We start from the raw sequence: 18,227 nt of genomic DNA, 5'->3' as shown, positions 1-18,227 counted from the left end.
CAGGACAGCCAATGTTGAGGATGGTCAAATTCCTCAAACCCAGTACAGGCTATCCTGGTGAAGTCGTTCAATTCCCCTCAGTTTCCCTCTTATTTGACACAACGGCTTCTTGGCTCCCAAAATGGCCTATAAAGATTACTTTCAAAGGGTGGAGGTGGAGAAGTCCATAGAAATGGAAAGAATGGAACAAGCATTTGCATCCACATTACAGAGACATTTGGAATGATGTCGGTATACATAAAGCAATCAGGAGTTCTGCATGTCAAATTTGAAGCGATGGTGAACTCATACTTTGGCTAGTCGAGTTCTAGTGCTCAGAGACAAACACATTTGTCTTCCCTTGGGGAGAAACAACCATTACATTGGAGGACGTACGTTTTTGTTCTTGGAGGATTCTTGATTCTAGGTGGACTCGTAACAGGTAGCTTGTCGGAAGAGCTTGTAGGGATAGGAGAAGAAATGAAGAAAGAGTGCAAGAAATTTTTGAAAACAAAAGCAAAGAAACCCACCCACTCGGACTGGATTAACTACTTTATGGGTCATGGGGATGAATTGGAGCACGTAGCCTTTCTCTCCTTGTGGCTCTCTATCCTCATGTTCCCTGCAATGGGCGCTAGGCAGATGCCCTGTTTGTAATGGCCACATGGAGTGCACTGCGACAACTATTCATGCAGAGGCACTTATAGCAAATGGTCAACTTGTATCTATAAAACAAGAGACTCACCAACTAAAGAAGAGACCATCAAAATTGACGGAGGGGATCAAGACCGACGTGATTAAGTAGCATCAAAACCCAAGTCATTGCTCTCACAGGACACTTATGGTAGAAGGCAATGAACAATATGGTTCAATCTTAAGACAGAAGACAAGGAGCAATGTCTTCTTTTTGAATGGTAGTTTTGACATTTTTAAAAAATTTAAGTTGCAAATGTCTTCACATTATAAGTTAACTGGTGGACTGCTAACGGTAGGGACTAAATTGATAGTTTTTGAAAGTTTAAATACTATAGTGACATGATTTGAAATTTGGGTACTAACTTGACACTACCCCTAAAGCACAGGGTACTAAACTGGAACTTTCCTTATAATATAAATTAATAAATTTGTAATTGATTTTCATTATATATTTTTATTTATAGTAATTATAATATTAATTTATCTATAACTTTTTAATATATTTAATATGCTTAATACTAATGTATTTATAATTTTTACTACTAACTTATTTATAATCAACTCAAATCGAGTCGAGCTCAAGTAGCTTACATGTACTGACAAGAGTCAACTTTTAGCCAAAAACATGAATTTAGAGCTTTATGTATTTGAGTCAATCTCGAGCTCAAGCAGCCTAATACTCAGCTTTACTTGACTCGATTATACCCCTACCTAGGGGTGCAATTTGGGTCATGTCAGGTTGGGTTGAGGTCAATTGTAACCAACCTGAGCTATTGAACCATAACCTAACCCAAAAACTTCGTGTTGGGTTGAGATTGGTCAATTTCAGGTTGCCCCAACTTCTCTACTTCCTTTCTCCAAATGTTCTTATTTCCTAAACTTAATAGTTGAGGTTGGTTGGTTTATCATTATCTATAGTTATATTTATATCTGTATCTATAATACTATAGAAAGTAGGAAAATTAGAACTTAGATTTTTGGACTTTTTCTTGACTAGAACACCTCTCTTTTGAATTTTGGCCCCTCTCTATTTTGAGGGTTGAGCTCATTCTTTTCCCTCTAATCAAGTCCCACATTTAAGGTATCAGCTACCATTCTCTCAAATCGAATCCTATATTTAAGATAATTTTGTTTTTCATCTTTAAATTTCATATGTTAAATCCATACACAATAACTTTAAGAAAAAAAAAATCTATGATGCCAGAAAGACATGTTATCAAAATGACTTTGACCAATAGAAACCCCTCATGAATTTTTATGAAAATCCACCTGATTATGGTTACCATTTTTTTGCTTGGGTGGTGGGCCAGTGGTTCAATACTTTGAGTCAAATGGGCCAACCCTTGATATTATAGTTAAATAATAAAATTTAAAAAAAATAGAAAAGTATAAAGAATTACGAAAAACCAAAAATTATAAAAAATGGGAACAACTATCTTTGTGGTGTATGGCAGTCTAAACTTCACAATGAAATGGGTCAATTCACGATGTTATAATTAAACAATAAATATTTAAAGAAAATATAAACACAAAAAATACAGAGAAGTACAGAAATTTTGTAAAATAGAACATTTACACACATCTCTAATGTTATATATTCATCATATTAAACAAAAATAGGTGTGAAAAATAAGCATTATTTTTATTAATGATAAAATTGAAAATAAAATAATTCAAATTTTTCCAAAAGCAAAATGGTTTTTCCATCCAAATGCTAGGTCCATGATTCAACCATATAGGTCAAGCGGGTCAACCCATGATGTTATAATTAAATAATAAAAATTTAAAAAAATAGATAGAAATGCAAAAGGTTGTAAAAATATAGAAAAATATATAAAAAATGTAGACATATCTCTAATAATATTATATTTATCATATTAAAAAAATAAGCATTATAAATAAGAATTACTTGTATTCGTGATGGAAGTGGAATACAAAAATTAAGAAAAAAGAGAATTAATCTCTAACCCATCACCCTACTCACTAAGTCAAACAATTCAATGGTACGATTATCTAGGTCACCATGTTGTTGACCAAGTCAATAGATTTTTGCAAGCAAACAATTTGATAGTAAATGAACCTAGTATCCCAATCAGGTGACTACTTAACCAATCAAAATTGGCCAACAATTGAACAATAAGGCCATCTGATTGTTGGTTTTTTGCAATAAACTGGCTTGGTTGGAAAATACTCAAAAATTTGTTCGAGTGATAGATTAATCAATTTGACCATTATTATAAATTATAATAAAATTTGAAAATAAAACTTTAGGTTGAAAGGTAACAAATCCACTAGTACCTCGCACTTCAATTACTTATCTTTGTTATATGGGTTTTGATGAGAACAATGAAATTATTATTTTTGTTATTGTTAATATTATTATCATCATCATCATCATCATCATTTGAAATTACAATGTTCCTCACACATGCACATTTACTAGTTATAAATAAAAGCAAATGGTTATCATGCTTTAGAAAATAATTGCCTTTAAAATTGTTGCATACATACATATAGCTAGATATATAGATACATGCATATATAAATAGATGCATACATACATCTATATAACTATATTTGCATACTTGCATACAAACATATGAAAATACATGTTTCTATAATATTTATACAAACAAATAGGAATTTAAGTCGAGTTAGGTTGGGTCAACCCTAACCCTAACCCTAACTTCATCGCAACTTTTTCATGTTGAGGCTAACCAGCCGAACTTGCAACCCTAAAAGCCCCAGTTTCAGGCTTTGTGCATTAGGACTTGAAAGTGTTTTAACGTTAGATTATTATATTTTCCAAAGCATGTTTTACCAAACACTCAAAACGCTATTTGACTTATTTTTGTTTCTTACAGCCCAAAGTTCAAAAGCAAAACCTATGTGAAAGGAGCCCCAATTTGCTTTCTTTTCTCTATTTTCTTTTTCAGCCTTTTTCTTTTAGACTAGGACACATTGAAAGGAGCCTTCCAGTTCCAGGGAGCTTGGATACAAAACCATCTTCCTTCTTACTTGGGCAAACCCCTCTCTCGCATGAGGAACACACGACAAGATTTGTAGCTGGAACCTGCATATACATTTGAGATGGCCGGCTCAGTGCACGTAGCTCCACCAACTGTCTTCGCAGCCTCCGATTCTCTTCCGATAAAATTTCACAGCATTGTTTAAAATATTCTAAGCCAACTTCTGTTTGCTTAGATTTGGTTCTATTATCGTCGATCATCACAACAAAGAAAAGGACAAAAAAAAGTGTCAAGCAACTCTGAAAATTATGAGCAGTGATAAAATTCTGTAGACTTCAGCTCTAATACAGGAGGAATTTACCTAGACTTATATATCCCAAAAAAGAAAATAAAAATAAGGGTAAATTACAAATACTCCATTGTATTATGTGTCAATGATATTTACCTCTGAATTTTTTTTTCGCTCTTGACTCAAAAAATACTTTTATTTTCTCCAAATAAAACCAGTTAAAATAACAATAGCAAAACAAGTTTGTTAGTTTAAATTCTTATTTCATTTCACTGATATGAACGTCTCTCATCATCTTAAGTTATAAAAATTATCTACTCATTTCTCCAATAAAGAAAAACCAAACAAAACCTTAAATTTATATCTATTAGCTAGAAAGAAACTTCTACCATTTCATCTAAATATTGGATTCAGCTAGAAATCTACAAGGATTTATTAAAGCAATCAAAAGGACTACAATGTTATATTTATAAAACTAATCAAATCATAAATAAACTAATTAAACAGCTGAATAAGAATATTTTTTTGAAGTTAAATGATGGAATCTAACAGAGGGGGAATTTGTCACAAAATGAAAGTTTAGAGGGTTCCGTTACAAATGAAAGTTCAGGGAGTAAATGCCATTGACCCCATAGTACGGGGGTCTTCGTAAATTATCCTAAAAAGAAACCTAAAATAATGAAAACATGGGGATTCATCTAGCATGGAAACTGACCTCAAAAATGAGTTGAGCCGAGCTGATAGCATTTGAAAACTTTTATACATAAGGATTCAATTAGTGGTGATCCTTTCTAGTCCAGCCTACAAATTTCCAGGACTGAGTCTAGGTTATGCATCCAGGCCCAGCGTAGGCCCATAAACATGTGGACAAGCCTGGCTCTATCTATCTATCTATATATACCTACAAATTTCCGGACTGAGTCTAGGTTATGCATCCAGGCCCAGCGTAGGCCCATAAACATGTGGACAATGCCTGGCTCTATATATATATATATATATAACATATATGTTTTTTTATACGACACCAGAATAAGTCATATCCAATCAACTGGTATCATAAAAGGTCAACTGGTGTTCACCAAAATTCATGAAGGGTTTCAATTCGTCAAAACAATTCCAATATCATACCTTTCCAACATCATATATTTACCCTCAATTTTAATATATACATACTAACTATAAAAGAGCGAATACCCCTTCTTTCTAGAATTTTCATTAGACGTTTTCTATCCCCCTTGTCTAAACATACAATGGGCATAAAGAGGGCATATATGTCATTTACTCTCATTTTAGAAACCGCCCACTTATATAACTGTCCAGAAACTGTCCACTTATAACTGTTCAAAAATTATCCATGAATTATAAATAGTTTTGTATTAGAGATACTGTCACGTGCAAATGCACATACATGTTTACTATTAGATATAGATGTGTGAATAGGCATGAGGCATGATGTAACCGGTTTTGGTCACGTACCATTTTTTTTATTTTTTGCTAAGTACCTCGTCATTTGACCTGCTCCCAAGAGAGGATGGTGGAGCTCCCTGTTGGAAACTGTCTGGGGGAGAGCTATGACGAGCTCCCTGATGGCGAACTGCCTGGGGGAGAGCTATGCCAAGCTCTCTGATGGCAAACTGCCTGGGGGAGAGCTATGTCGAGTTCTTTGATGGCAAACTGCCAAGGGGAGAGCTATGCCTAGCTCCCTGATGGCGAACTTCCTGGGGGAGAGCTATGCCTAGCTCCCTGGTGGCGAACTGCTTAGGGGAGAGCTATGCCTAACTCCATGGTGGCGAACTGTCTTGGTGGACTCGCCATTTGACCTACTCCTAGGCGGCCTATAACTCAGAGGATGGTGGAGCTCCCTGGTGTAGCGCAACCCGACTGACCTCTGCATGAGGTGATCTTCTCTCCTTTGTAGGCGGCGGGAGCTGAGGAACCTGTGAGAACTGAATCAGAGGACCCGAGGGTATTTACCCAGCGGGGACTCTCTGATGCTTAAGTTAGCACTCTGATTGTAGAGAGCTTGAAGATGATATTAGAGAGATGAGAGAGCTAGAGAGCAGGGATTACCTCCATTTTTTCCATCCCTTTTCTTTGGGGGTCGGAGTCCTTATATAGTGGTGTCCTGTCAAATCAGGCGTAACCGCCTCTGTCAAGTCAGTCATAACCGCCTCTATCAAGTCAGTCATAACCGCCTCTGTCTATCTGCCGCAGTCGTTACTGCCAGAGCTGAGGTGGCGGGTGCAGGCAGTTGTTGCAGAGTACGGCTTTGCTAGGCAAGGGACAACTCTCAGGGCTGGCAAGCACGACGCCGCCTGGTGAAAGACGTGGGTGCAGGTCACCGGATCTGTCAGGTACGGTTGTCAGGCACGAGATCTTCCTACGATATGTCAAACTGCTCTACCTTGTACCGAGCTACCCTGCAAGTGGTGAGCTGCCTATGGCGAGTTGTGGGGGAGAGCTATGTCGAGCTGCTTGTGGCGAGCTCTACCGAGATGCCTGTGGCGAGCTGTGGCAAGCTCTGTCGAGCTGCCTGTGGCGAGCTATGCCGAACTGTCTGTAAGTGGCAAGCTGCCCATGGCAAGCTCTGCTGAGCTGCCCGAGCTGCCCAGTTGTCAAGAGGTTGCACTTGGTTGGCATGAGGTGCCAGGTGTCACAATTTCTCTGGAGGGTCAAATCCGCCCTCATCAAGGCATAAGCGTTGAGAGAGGTTTTTTTTTTTGAAAAAAGGAGGAAATGATCCTTCATACAACAAATACGAGAGGGGCATTTTCTATGATGGAAGGGTATGATAATGGAAAAACTTTGACCAATCAGGACCTCCCCATCTCTGCCATGCCAATTTTGATGAATACCAGTTGATTGATTATCATAGTCAAACTCAAGCCACATCAGATGGCCCATGTCTTAAAGTTGTCATTAGAACATGGTTTTTGTTTTTTAGACAAATAAAATACTATTCATTGAGGATCGACAATCTATACATATATTAAAACAAGGAAGTCTAGAATTATTTTTTAATTCTGTAATTTTTGAAATAACCAATGAAATGCTATTTCCCAATAAACTAAATAATCTCTTCTCCTAAAATCTCTCCTAAACTACCTCCCTCACTATCCCTCACTTTCTCCAAAATTATCTCTAATTTAGTAGAGAATTTCTCTCCTATAATATTATCTCTAATTCCTATTTATCCTCTCTCCTACTTTTATCTACATCTATCTAAAGAATGTTTGGATTAGAAAAATTGAAGAATTATTTAAATATTCTAAAAAAATTATATAATATATTTAAAATATTTATTAAAAACGCAAAAAATAATTTTATATTTTTACAAAATATATCACCAAATTATGTGCTAACAATTTAAGTTATGTTTTCCGATTATCAATTTAAATGTTTTTCAAATATTTAATAGAGTGTAATAAATTTAAATAAATAAAATTCAAATAAGAAAATTTTTTAAAATATTTAAATAACTAAATATTTATCATAACTAGATTTTAAATAGTTAAAATAACGAAATTAAGCAATAAATTTAAAAAAATCCTCAAAGTAGAAAAATAATTATAACATAATATTGAAATTAATAATGATTTAATATATTACAAAATTAATAATGAAATTATGTAATAATTGTATAAATTATGATTTTATGAATAATTAAATCCAATAAATAATTGATATTTTAAAATTTAAATATTTTACACATTATTTAAGTATTTAAATAACAAAATATTTAAGGTAACTAGATTTTAAATAGTTAAAATAAAGAAATTATGTAGTAAATTTTAAAAAAATCTGAACAGTAGAAAAATAATTAAATAACTAATTTCACTTATATCAACTAATAATTCGAGAAAACAAATTAAAAAAATAATATTTATTAATAATAATTTTAAACTCTTAATCTATATTCATTATATAATTACATATACTAAAATTAATATTTATTGTATTTCAGTAATTATTTATTGTTTCTTGTGATAAATGTATTTTCAATGATTATGTATAAATTTATTTTGTTTTGTTATTTAATAGAAAACTTTCAATAATTATTGGAGGTTAAACTACTATTATTGAAAATTTTAAATTTAATTTATTGTATTTTTGTTATAAATTAATGATTAATATTTATTAGAGATTAAACTAGTATTTGTGATTGTACTATTTATTAACTAAGTTAATATATTTTTAGTACTTATTGTATTTTTGTAATTATTGCATTTCTCTCATTATCAATATATTTTCAATAATTGTATATTTTTCACTATAAATTTTCAATAATTATTAGAGATTAAACTATTATTATTTATCAGAGATGAGACTATTAATTTAGCTAAAATTATGAGTGTTCATGAATTGGTTCTGTTCGGTTATAGGCTATTTGGCCAACCAAATTGACCTGGTCAGGTTGGGGAGTTGGTCAACTAAAACCGACTGACCTTTTGTGAAAATCGGCCCACTCAAGTTATTTGTTTGGGTCGATTTTATGGTTTGGTCAATCGGTTCAAAAGATTTAAACTTAAAAGTTAAATTCAATTTTAAAAATTATAGTGCTATTATTAAAAAATAAATTTAAAACTTAGATTTATGATATAAAACATTTTAGACTATAAAATATGGGAAATTTCTCACTTTTCCATATTAAAAATTATATTTAAAATATAAAATATTAAAGGATATCCATGCTTAGGTCGTTTGATTTTGATCAGTTTAGAAATGGCCAAAGTGAGACTGATCCAACTTGGTCAAATTGGGAAATTTTTTAACCAAAGCCAACCTAAAATACTAGAAAATCAACCAACTCGGGTCGAGTTGATCGGGTTGGTCGATTTCATCAATTTGATAAATAAACCTAATTGAAATTAATTATTGTTTTTTTGTAATATAAAAATTTATTAAAAATAGAATATAAAATATGAATAATTATTAATTATTTAAAAGTTGAAAATATAAAACAATTGTATACTCTTATGTGTTTCTATTAAGGTTATTTACTAGAACACACCTTATAGTTTTATATATTTACTTAAACCTACCTTATAGTTTTCATTTTACTAAAATATCCCATATATTTTACAACTTATTTACTTAATTAACCTTTCATTAAGGAGTGTGTGTGTGTGTGTTTTGCCATTAGGCCCATGATTTTTTATTCCAAAAATACCCTTAGCACTTTTTTGTACAAAAAACAAAATTGACCAAATATATCCAATAGAGTGGTTGCCTGTGTCTTATTAAGGAAAAAATGGTATTTGATTGATATTTTCTTTTGATTAAATTTATTTTAATGAACATTAGGGTCAACACTATCATTTTCCATTGTCATCTAATGGAAGATTGATTAAATCCATTGCAAATTATAAGTGACATTTTAGTAAAATTCTAACTATATGGTAGATTTTAGTAAATCCATGAAACTATAAAGGGTATTTTATTAAATGACCATTTCTTTTTGCTTAATAAATCCTGTGCATCTCACGAGTCCCCACTAGTTTTACAAATATGAGGTTACAACCAAGGTTCAAAATATCGATACGTATCGACTTGTATTGGCCGATACGTATCATGCCGGTGGCTTCTCGATATGCCCCTATAGGGGTTGTATCGGGTCAAGCCATGGTTTAGAGGATAGTCGGGACTTAAACCAACCCCTCTGAGATGATTTTGAAAAGAAAATAAATAAAACATAATAAAGGTACCGATACAAGTAGATACGCCAGTAGTCGATACTTTAAACCTTGGTTCCAGCCATTCAGGTGATGAATCCCACCTCTTAACACCATTGCTATATTTATCTTTTGAGCAATAACATGAGCAGCCCTTGTATAAATTCTTGATTTATACACAAACTTTACGAAAGAGATAGATTTAACTACAGATAAAATTCTATCAGTCCAATTGGAAATAAACCAAAAGAGAGGCAAACTGAATGAACCAGGTCAGGCCTAATTTTACAAGTTATGTGTAGTTTGAACCATAAAATTCTATGTCCATCTTGTGAAAATGCTTGGGTTTGGTTTGGCCTGCACAAGCTGGGACTACGTTTGATCATTTTTCTGGGCCAGGATTACACCCCAAACCTTAAACATAAGCTCATATTAGACCCTATTAGGGCCCAAACTGGGCATATCTGGGCTTTTGAACCTACAATTTTAAACATATTTTTTAATATCTGTTATATTTATATTATATTATTATATGACATAAAATAGGATAAATCTATGATGCTAGAAAGGTATGATACCAGTAGCGCTTTGACCAATGGAAACCTCTTGTGAATTTTGATGAATACCACCTGATTGGTTACCACTTTTGTGATACCGGTTGATTGGATATGAGTTATTCTGGCATCATGTCTTTCTAATATCCTAGTCAAACCCTAAACAGAATGTGCCAAGTTGGCACTTTCTTACTTTCTATTTCTTTTTGAAATAGCACTTAGATTTTTTCTAGTTTTTTGAATTTTTCTAATTTTAAAATTAAATAAAAACAACTTGGGCAATCACTTTTAAGACTTTTATCTCTCCTCATTAACTTATTCTATTTCCTCTTTCTCATTAACTCCTTAAATTATCTCTCATTAATTATGCCATTAACTATCTCTTTTAAAAGCTCATGACACTAATTCTCTCTCTCTCTCTCTCTCTCTCTCTCTCTCTCTCTCTCTCCTAATTACTCCATTAAATTGCCTAAATTTCATTAACTTTACCTATATCTATATCTATTTCAATTTAACTATATTTTTATATACATTAGATGTATTTATATTAAATTATAATTATTAATAAAAATTAATTATATTGAAACAGAGATATTCAATAATATATTATTAGGCTAAATAATCTAATTTCATTTAAAAGATAGTTAATTTTTAAGTTAATTAATCAAGTAATATGCATTTCAACATATATAAATATTATTTACTTATTCAACAAATAAAACCTGTGTTTTAAAAACTGACTTGGAGGTTGAATAACTTTTTTCCTCTATGTCACAGGTCAACGGTTCAACTGTTCATGTTGGATGAGTCAAATTGGGAAACATCCAAACAGATATGTATAATATAATTGCATTTTACATGTGTGTATATTATTTTAGGCCTAATTACTTTTATTTTAGTTTTTAACTTTTTTATAAATAAGGATCCAAAATTGAAATTTGAAGCAAAAATTGAGTTTTTTTACATAGTGGGGCTCAAAGATCACGAAAAGTTACCCAAAAGAAAATAAAAATCACCCCAATCAATAACCGATCACAAAGTTAAGTCCCCCCCTAAGTTTTTAATACATTGTAAATTGTAACCCATGACCCAATGATTAGGTCAAAATGGTCAATGGTTCAATTGCCCAAGTCAAAAGGGTTTTGACCAAACCAATGGTTTTTGACAAAAAAAAGCCGGTTTTAGGAAACTAGGAATAAAAATAAGGTCAAGTGATGGTTTGAATGGTTTAACCATCCAAGTCAACCATAGGTTGAAAACATTGAATAATCCATTTATATTCCATTTGAAAATATTGAAAATTAATTAACCATAGTAAAAATAATTTTATTTGAATAAGATAACAATGATTATTAGTACAATTTGTACAGTTGGAATAGTGGCAAGTGGAGGAATGAATGAAAATTCAAGGGGGTAATGAATCATAGGTGGTGTTGGTAAATAAAACCAAAAAAACTAATAAAAGTCCATGAGGTGGACTAAACTCAAAATTTCCTCAAAATAAATTAGTTGAAGGTAAAGCTGAAACTTTAAATTGTGTATGGTAGTGTCTTAACAGTAATAAAGATATTTTGGTAATTTTGGCGTCTTTCTTACTGAAAAGATGAAAGAAAGGAGGTATTTTCACTTCTTATTTTCAAAACTATAGGGGAGGTTTTTGTTCGGGTCAAAAGTCAAGGGTGGTTTATAAGATTGTTATAAGAGGAGGTTCTCTTATAATTTTACCTAATAATTAATATAAAAAATCCAATAAAATTTAAAAATTGATAATGCACAACTTGGATTAAGTCCTTTTCCCCAAATTAGTGGTTGCAAGAATTGATTCAGTGTCAATACTCGAGAGAACCATCTAATATACCAACTAGCCACCCCTCGACTAGTAATCCAGTTTGATTATATATAAATAAATTTATATTGTATCTACTAATGAAAGTTTGTTCAAATGTTAATAAAGAAATACCATTAACCAATGTTGGTCCGATCTATCTCGGTCTTCATAGGGATGGAATATTAGGCAAAACCCTAACCTTGGGCATAAGTGGCCACCCTCATATTTAGGCCCACATTCTCATGCTTGCCAGTCCAAAATTTCATCATTACATGGCCCCTGACTTCAATCTAAGATCAGCAATTTCATGGCCAACAAGGTTATATCTGTAATATATTGATTTTAGTGAACAATTTAGATTATTGATCAAAAAAATATGCCTAAATCCTCAATGTTAGGTGTTCCTAGTTAGCTAACTAGAATGATTTGGTTCAATTTTTTTCTGACTCCAAACTTAATCAGATTATTAGTCAAATAGCTCGAATTAAGAAACTTAAGAAAGTGGACTGAGTTCGCTCAACACATCATGAAAAGCTTAATATTTGATTATTTTCTTAGTCTATTAATATGTATCAGGAACATTAAATCCTTTTTCTGTTAACCCCTAACTTTACTGAATGTGGAGGAAATTTTACTAACTACAATTCTATAACCTTAAAATCAATATATAAATGTAACTAGATTGAGACAAATTAGATAATTTGAGGTCTCTCTAACCTTGCTCTTCGATTTTGGAACCAGACCTCAATTTGCCGAGGCTTAAGATTAAGTCCTTTTGCTAGTTCGGTTTTCTCCTTCTGCTTCACCAAATAAATAAGAAATGAACTTCAGTCAGACGTGAATATTGTAAATTAAGGTATTCTACTCGATGCTATTTCTTCTTTCCCATAAACAATCATAAACAATTAGGGCTGTAAGGCTGTTCAATGGATCGGGTCTGGGTTGGGACAGGAATGTCTCAGTCGCAAACTGATTATTAATTAAGACAAAATCAAAGACCCAGCACTGTCTCAATTGTATTGAAAATATATTTATTTATTTAAATAACAATTAAAAACATAAGTTTTGATAATATAATCTTAGTAGATGATAGTAAAATACTAAATTATTTATATGCATATTTAATTAATAATATCTTATAATATTATCTATCAAGTAAAAATTTGGATTGACCCAATTATTAATCGGAACAAAATCATAGAACCAAAAATCATTGCAGTTAGGTTTGACAGTCAAACAGAACCAACCCATTGACAGCCCTATCGGCAATGGCCAATGTCAACAGAACATTTTTGGAAGGACATTTTATGCCGATGTTTTGTGAAATCAACCACCTAGGTGGGATCCATATCAAATCACACAGTTACATTATGAATGTAAGGGTGTCAATGGACTCGGTTTTGGATTGGACCCGTCCAGTCCAAAATCAATTTAGACAGATTGGATGGACCAACAAGACATATTGGATTGGACTAATCTGACCTAAAATATTTATTAGATTGGATTGGACCTGGTCTATTCGTAATAAATTTATATTATGGATTGGATTGGACTAAGCCAATATCTGGTCCATTGATATAAGACAAGAATATAAGCGTAAATGGACCATGTTTGAATTGAAACCAATCTAAATCAAAACGAATTTGAACAGATTGGACGGTCCAGACATTAAATTGGACCGATCCAAAATGATCATTGAACTGGATTGGACCTGGTCCATTTATAATGGACTCACATTGAACACGATAGGATTGGACCAAATCCAGTCCAGTTGACACCCCTAGCTGAATGCAATGGCTGTTTAGTTATCGGGCTGTAGAACTAATGATAATGCCCCTCACCAGTCATAAAATATGTGGGGCCCACAATCATCCCATCTTTCATTGTGGGTCCCATGTATTTTATGACCGGCGTGAGGACATTTCTCTATATTATTTATATAGCTATCTCTAATAAATTATAAAATCTACCTTGTCAATAATTTGAGTTTGCTCTAAAAGGCAAATATATATTTTGTTCATGGATGTTGTGTATTATTCCGCCCCATTCGTGAGGCTGGTATATATGACCAGTGGGCCTTGCATTTCTGCCCATTATGTTGTGTATTATGTAATACCGGTCTATATATCATTTCATGTCGTCTTGTAGCCAAAATTGGAGAGGTTCTATGTCTCATGGATGGTTCCAGAGATGAGTCTACAGTAAGTAGCTTTGTGAGCCACCCGTCTTGCCGGCCTACCTAAAAAGTAGCTACAATAATTAAGTAAAACCCAGAAAAAGGATAACCATCTTTATCTTTATTTTTGGATGATAGATCACCAATATTATTCTAGACATAACTTTGTGAGCCACCCCTCTTGCCTTATTCATCCATTGTTGGTTGTGAGATGTACAAGGACTGCATCAAAAGCAAGAAAATGTTCTTTCCTCTATGTCATGCTGAATAGATAGGGAACAGTACTATCGAATCTGGATTTCCTCGCTTAATATTCTCCCACCCACCTTACAACACTTTTAGCCTTGTATTGATTATTGAAAATATCTCCCACAAATTAAAACATACAGATGTTACTGATAGCTGATGTGCAGTCGCAACATGCTGTAAAATGGGTATGAAGACCATTCTGCATGCAAAGAGGAAATCCAAATTCAAGCTACTTCGTGGAGCTATATGAATACACCAAAGGCTTTGGTTTTGATTTTGTTATCTCAACACAATAGCAGCACTACAAGACTATCGATCGACACTGTCTGTCATAGCAAGAGTGATTTGAAAGATAGGGGGCCGGCCCATTCCTCAGTCTGACAGTTTATAAACTATTTTCCATTTAAAATTAAGGTTCAACTATGCTGCTGGAAAGACATGATACTGGGAAAATTTATAGCCAATCAATCGGTGTCATAAAGGTAGGAATCAATCAACTGGGTTTTCACCTATATTTATAGAAGATTGATTTATCAAAACCTTTCCAATATTATATCTTTCCATCATCATACATTTTTCCTAAAATTAAAACTTCATATACCTGATCGAGTGTGTTTTGCTGCTTGAAAAAGTTTTCCAGAATGGCCGTCTGATGAGCAGTCAGTCGATGCTTTCTTCTCTTCATCATCGCCAAGCCCTCTTTTTTCCTTGCTCCGCCTCTAGTCTTTTCATTATCATTGTTGGGACTATAGTTGCTTTCTCTTGGGATCTCGTTCATGTCAATCATCACAAGCTCTCTCTCCTTCCTTTCTACATGTCAGCCAAGGCAAAGACTCTAGGGATTAAAATTCTAGTTAGCAACCATGCCTCTAAAGTACTGCTGTCAATGGATGGGATTGGGTCAGACTGATTAAAGTGGATTCAATCCCCTACCCCAATAAGTTAATGTGTAGAATTTATGGTTTTCAAAACTGGACAAGATAGGACGGTCAGATTAGAAAAACCGGGAATCGGTCAGGTAGTCAGTTTCATTTTACCCTAGACTCGTTATTTTGTCACAAAAAAAAAAAAACCCGTTGATTTGGTCTATAAACTGTTGATTTGGGCACTTGAACTGTCCAACGGTTTTGGTCATTCGACCCGGGAACCAGACCCCTAACCAGTTTATTGTCCGATTCGATTTTAAAAACCTTGGTAGAACTAGTTCTGTACCAGATATTCACAATGTGCAGTTAGATGTTGTACTTTACATAGTGTGCGAAGAGTTTTTACTTGCAGGAGATCCGGATATAGTAGGCTTTCAACACCATTATTATTGCATGAAGTTCATGTCATACAAAAGAAAAATAAGATAAATTGGGTCTGGATATGGTAAGCACGTTAGGTAAGCACAATGAGTGAGCACGTAATAACTGTGTGACACATATCTCAGTTAATATGCTTTTCATCCAAACATTTTTGCTTCGTTAAACAAAAATTGTCCATTATTTTATTATCTTTGTAAAAGTAATTAATTAAAAATTAAAAATAATGAAAAAAGAAAACATAAATGAGTCTCAATTCCCAATATGTTTAGGTTTTCCTTTTTCATTGTTTTTATTTTTAATTATTTTGACAAAAATAATAAAATAATGAATAATTTCTGTGTAACAAAACAAAAACGTTTGAATGAAAGAGATATATATCACACAACTATTACGTACTCACTCGTTATGCTTACCTAACGTGCTTACTACATCCCGACCCAGATAAACTGCTTATATGACCTGGTGCAGACGCGATGCCTTATTTTTCTCTAATGGATCCTGCATTGTCCTCTCAAAACGCCATTTGTATCACTATTACAAGGCCAACAGTGTTAGTGGCCCTGCATTCTAAGTAAATGGTGGACAAGACTTTTTATTATCACTTCATCATGACAGGACTTTGGGTTGTAGTTTGAAACAGATCAAGCAATATGAGATGCACAGAAGGAGAAATGTCTTACCAGAACGAGATGGACCTTCATTGCTCAAGATGTGATGGACGGTGATCGTTTGTTTAGTTTCTTCTCCTAACCCCAAGCTTCCTTCTACTTCCTCTCCTTCCATGAAACAAGACACTGCTCATAGAACTCCGCTGGAAACACGAAAAGATATCTTAAATCTTAGAAGTAAAGAAAACAGTGTAGAACCAGCAGCAGAGAACAATTTACAGATTAAAGAAAGAAGGCAAACACCAATCAAATTAATGCCGACCAAGTAGTCCCCGAAATGACGAAGAAAGAAGGAGCCGAGTATCGCACGAAACCAACGGTTAGTCTTAGTCATAGTCGAGTAAGACGACCATGAGCAGAACATAACGTATTCCTTCTGCCTTCATCTGCCTTCTCTCCATTTTTTGGAGCTCAGCATCTCGCTTGGCGTTTATAAATCACGCCATGAGAGAAGTTAATTTTCAGGAATTCATTAACCATGGTTTGTTCTGTGTAATTGAGTGAAATTATTGATAGGGTAGAGAGATTCGAGAAAGATCTTGTGTTATTTCACGAATGATTAATCCGGCACTGCACATGCACCTTCAGGTGAAAATTAACGACAATTCCATTTAACACGTGTTGAGCACGTGACAATGTTCGGGTAAAGTGCAGACAGGAAGATACCGCCCAACGCGTTCAGTCTCGCCACGTGGCCCATTGGCACAGTATAAGTATGTCAGTCACTCTTTAGCTGTGGAGCCCGGTTTCCTAAACACAAATTAATTGGGCCCCACTACCAAATTAATTGGACTGGACCAAAACCAAAGTTACCCGATTTGAAGCATTTCAACCATTTTGGTTCGACCCATTTCACCCAACCCAAGTTATTAAAGGGGATGTTTGGAATCGTGGCCGTTTTTCAAAAAAATGGTGTTACGTTAGATTTACATAGGCGTTTCAACAAATGTTCATGTATCTTATTGTTTGGTTCAGCTGATTATTAAAAAATCGGGCATGCCTCAAAAATTGGGATCCACCGAATTTGACGTTTCATGCATCGGTGAACCAATTCCCTCAATGGTTGATTGATGTGTATTCTATGTGGTGCTTACCTATCAGTACATACATGAAAAACGGTGACGAAAATCACCTTACCAAACAGCATAGTGTTGCTCACTGCCTATGTGACAGAAGTGTTTTTTCTTATGAAAAACGGGTCTTAGAAGCATGGGTGTTTTTTCTTGAAAATCGGTCCCAAAAAGTATCCACGCTTCCAAACACCATGAAAATTTACAAGTTTTTGATGATGCAGATTGCATGAAGAACACAATATTAAGGGGATTTTATAGATTCTTTTATCACATAATTAATACAGTATAGCTAGTATAGTAATATATATATATAGGTTGGGGGTTTGGGACAATCTATACATACAACTATTAAAAGTGTGAATCTAAGTGCAGAACTTTTGTTTAACTAAAATACTCTAATTTTTGAATTTGATCCCTCACTCATAAATAAAAATGTAATTCAATAATGACTTTTATCATCATTCATATCCCTCTCATTAAGTCTTATATTTAAGGTATTAACTCCCATCGACATTTATTGAATCCTATTCTTGACTAAAATATCTCTATTTTTGAATTTGGTCTTTCTCTAATTGTGATTTTGTGAGGACATAAAATGTAATTTAAAATTCTACATTTATCTTCATTCAATTCCCTCTAATTAAATCTTATATTTAAGATATTAATTCTCATTCTTTCATTAAATCTTATATTAATGGATCATATTCAAACAAATAACAAAATCATCACTTATTTGATTAAAACATGTGAAAAACACATAAACTATT

The 18,227-nt window shown here is 33.5% G+C and overlaps 1 protein-coding gene across 3 annotated transcripts; it reads right to left on the bottom strand.

Annotated features, from left to right (window-relative positions):
• Positions 1–3,190: 3,190 nt before the first annotated feature.
• On the bottom strand, positions 3,191–16,869 carry LOC104586810 (homeobox-leucine zipper protein HAT14-like). Of its 3 annotated transcripts, none has more exons than XM_010244160.3 (5): positions 16,631–16,869; positions 16,400–16,530; positions 15,014–15,222; positions 12,705–12,787; positions 3,191–3,887 (listed from the first exon to the last, which is right to left on the bottom strand). In XM_010244160.3, the coding sequence occupies exons 2-5, from the start codon at positions 16,500–16,502 to the stop codon at positions 3,608–3,610; spliced, it is 675 nt and encodes a 224-aa protein (XP_010242462.1). In that variant the 5' UTR covers positions 16,503–16,530; positions 16,631–16,869; the 3' UTR covers positions 3,191–3,607. The 3 variants fall into 3 exon arrangements, with proteins under 3 accessions (XP_010242462.1, XP_010242463.1, XP_019051454.1); XM_010244161.3 differs by having other exon boundaries at positions 3,198–3,887; positions 16,650–16,868; XM_019195909.2 differs by having other exon boundaries at positions 3,235–3,887; positions 12,705–12,784; positions 16,650–16,866.
• Between the last annotated feature and the right edge of the window lie 1,358 nt (positions 16,870–18,227).

Source organism: Nelumbo nucifera, chromosome 1 (assembly GCF_055504915.1).
Source record: "Nelumbo nucifera cultivar China Antique chromosome 1, China Antique-T2T, whole genome shotgun sequence".
Classification (NCBI taxonomy): domain Eukaryota; kingdom Viridiplantae; phylum Streptophyta; class Magnoliopsida; order Proteales; family Nelumbonaceae; genus Nelumbo; species Nelumbo nucifera.
Note: the sequence above shows the minus strand (reverse complement) of the source record. Positions and strands in the feature narration are given on the sequence as shown.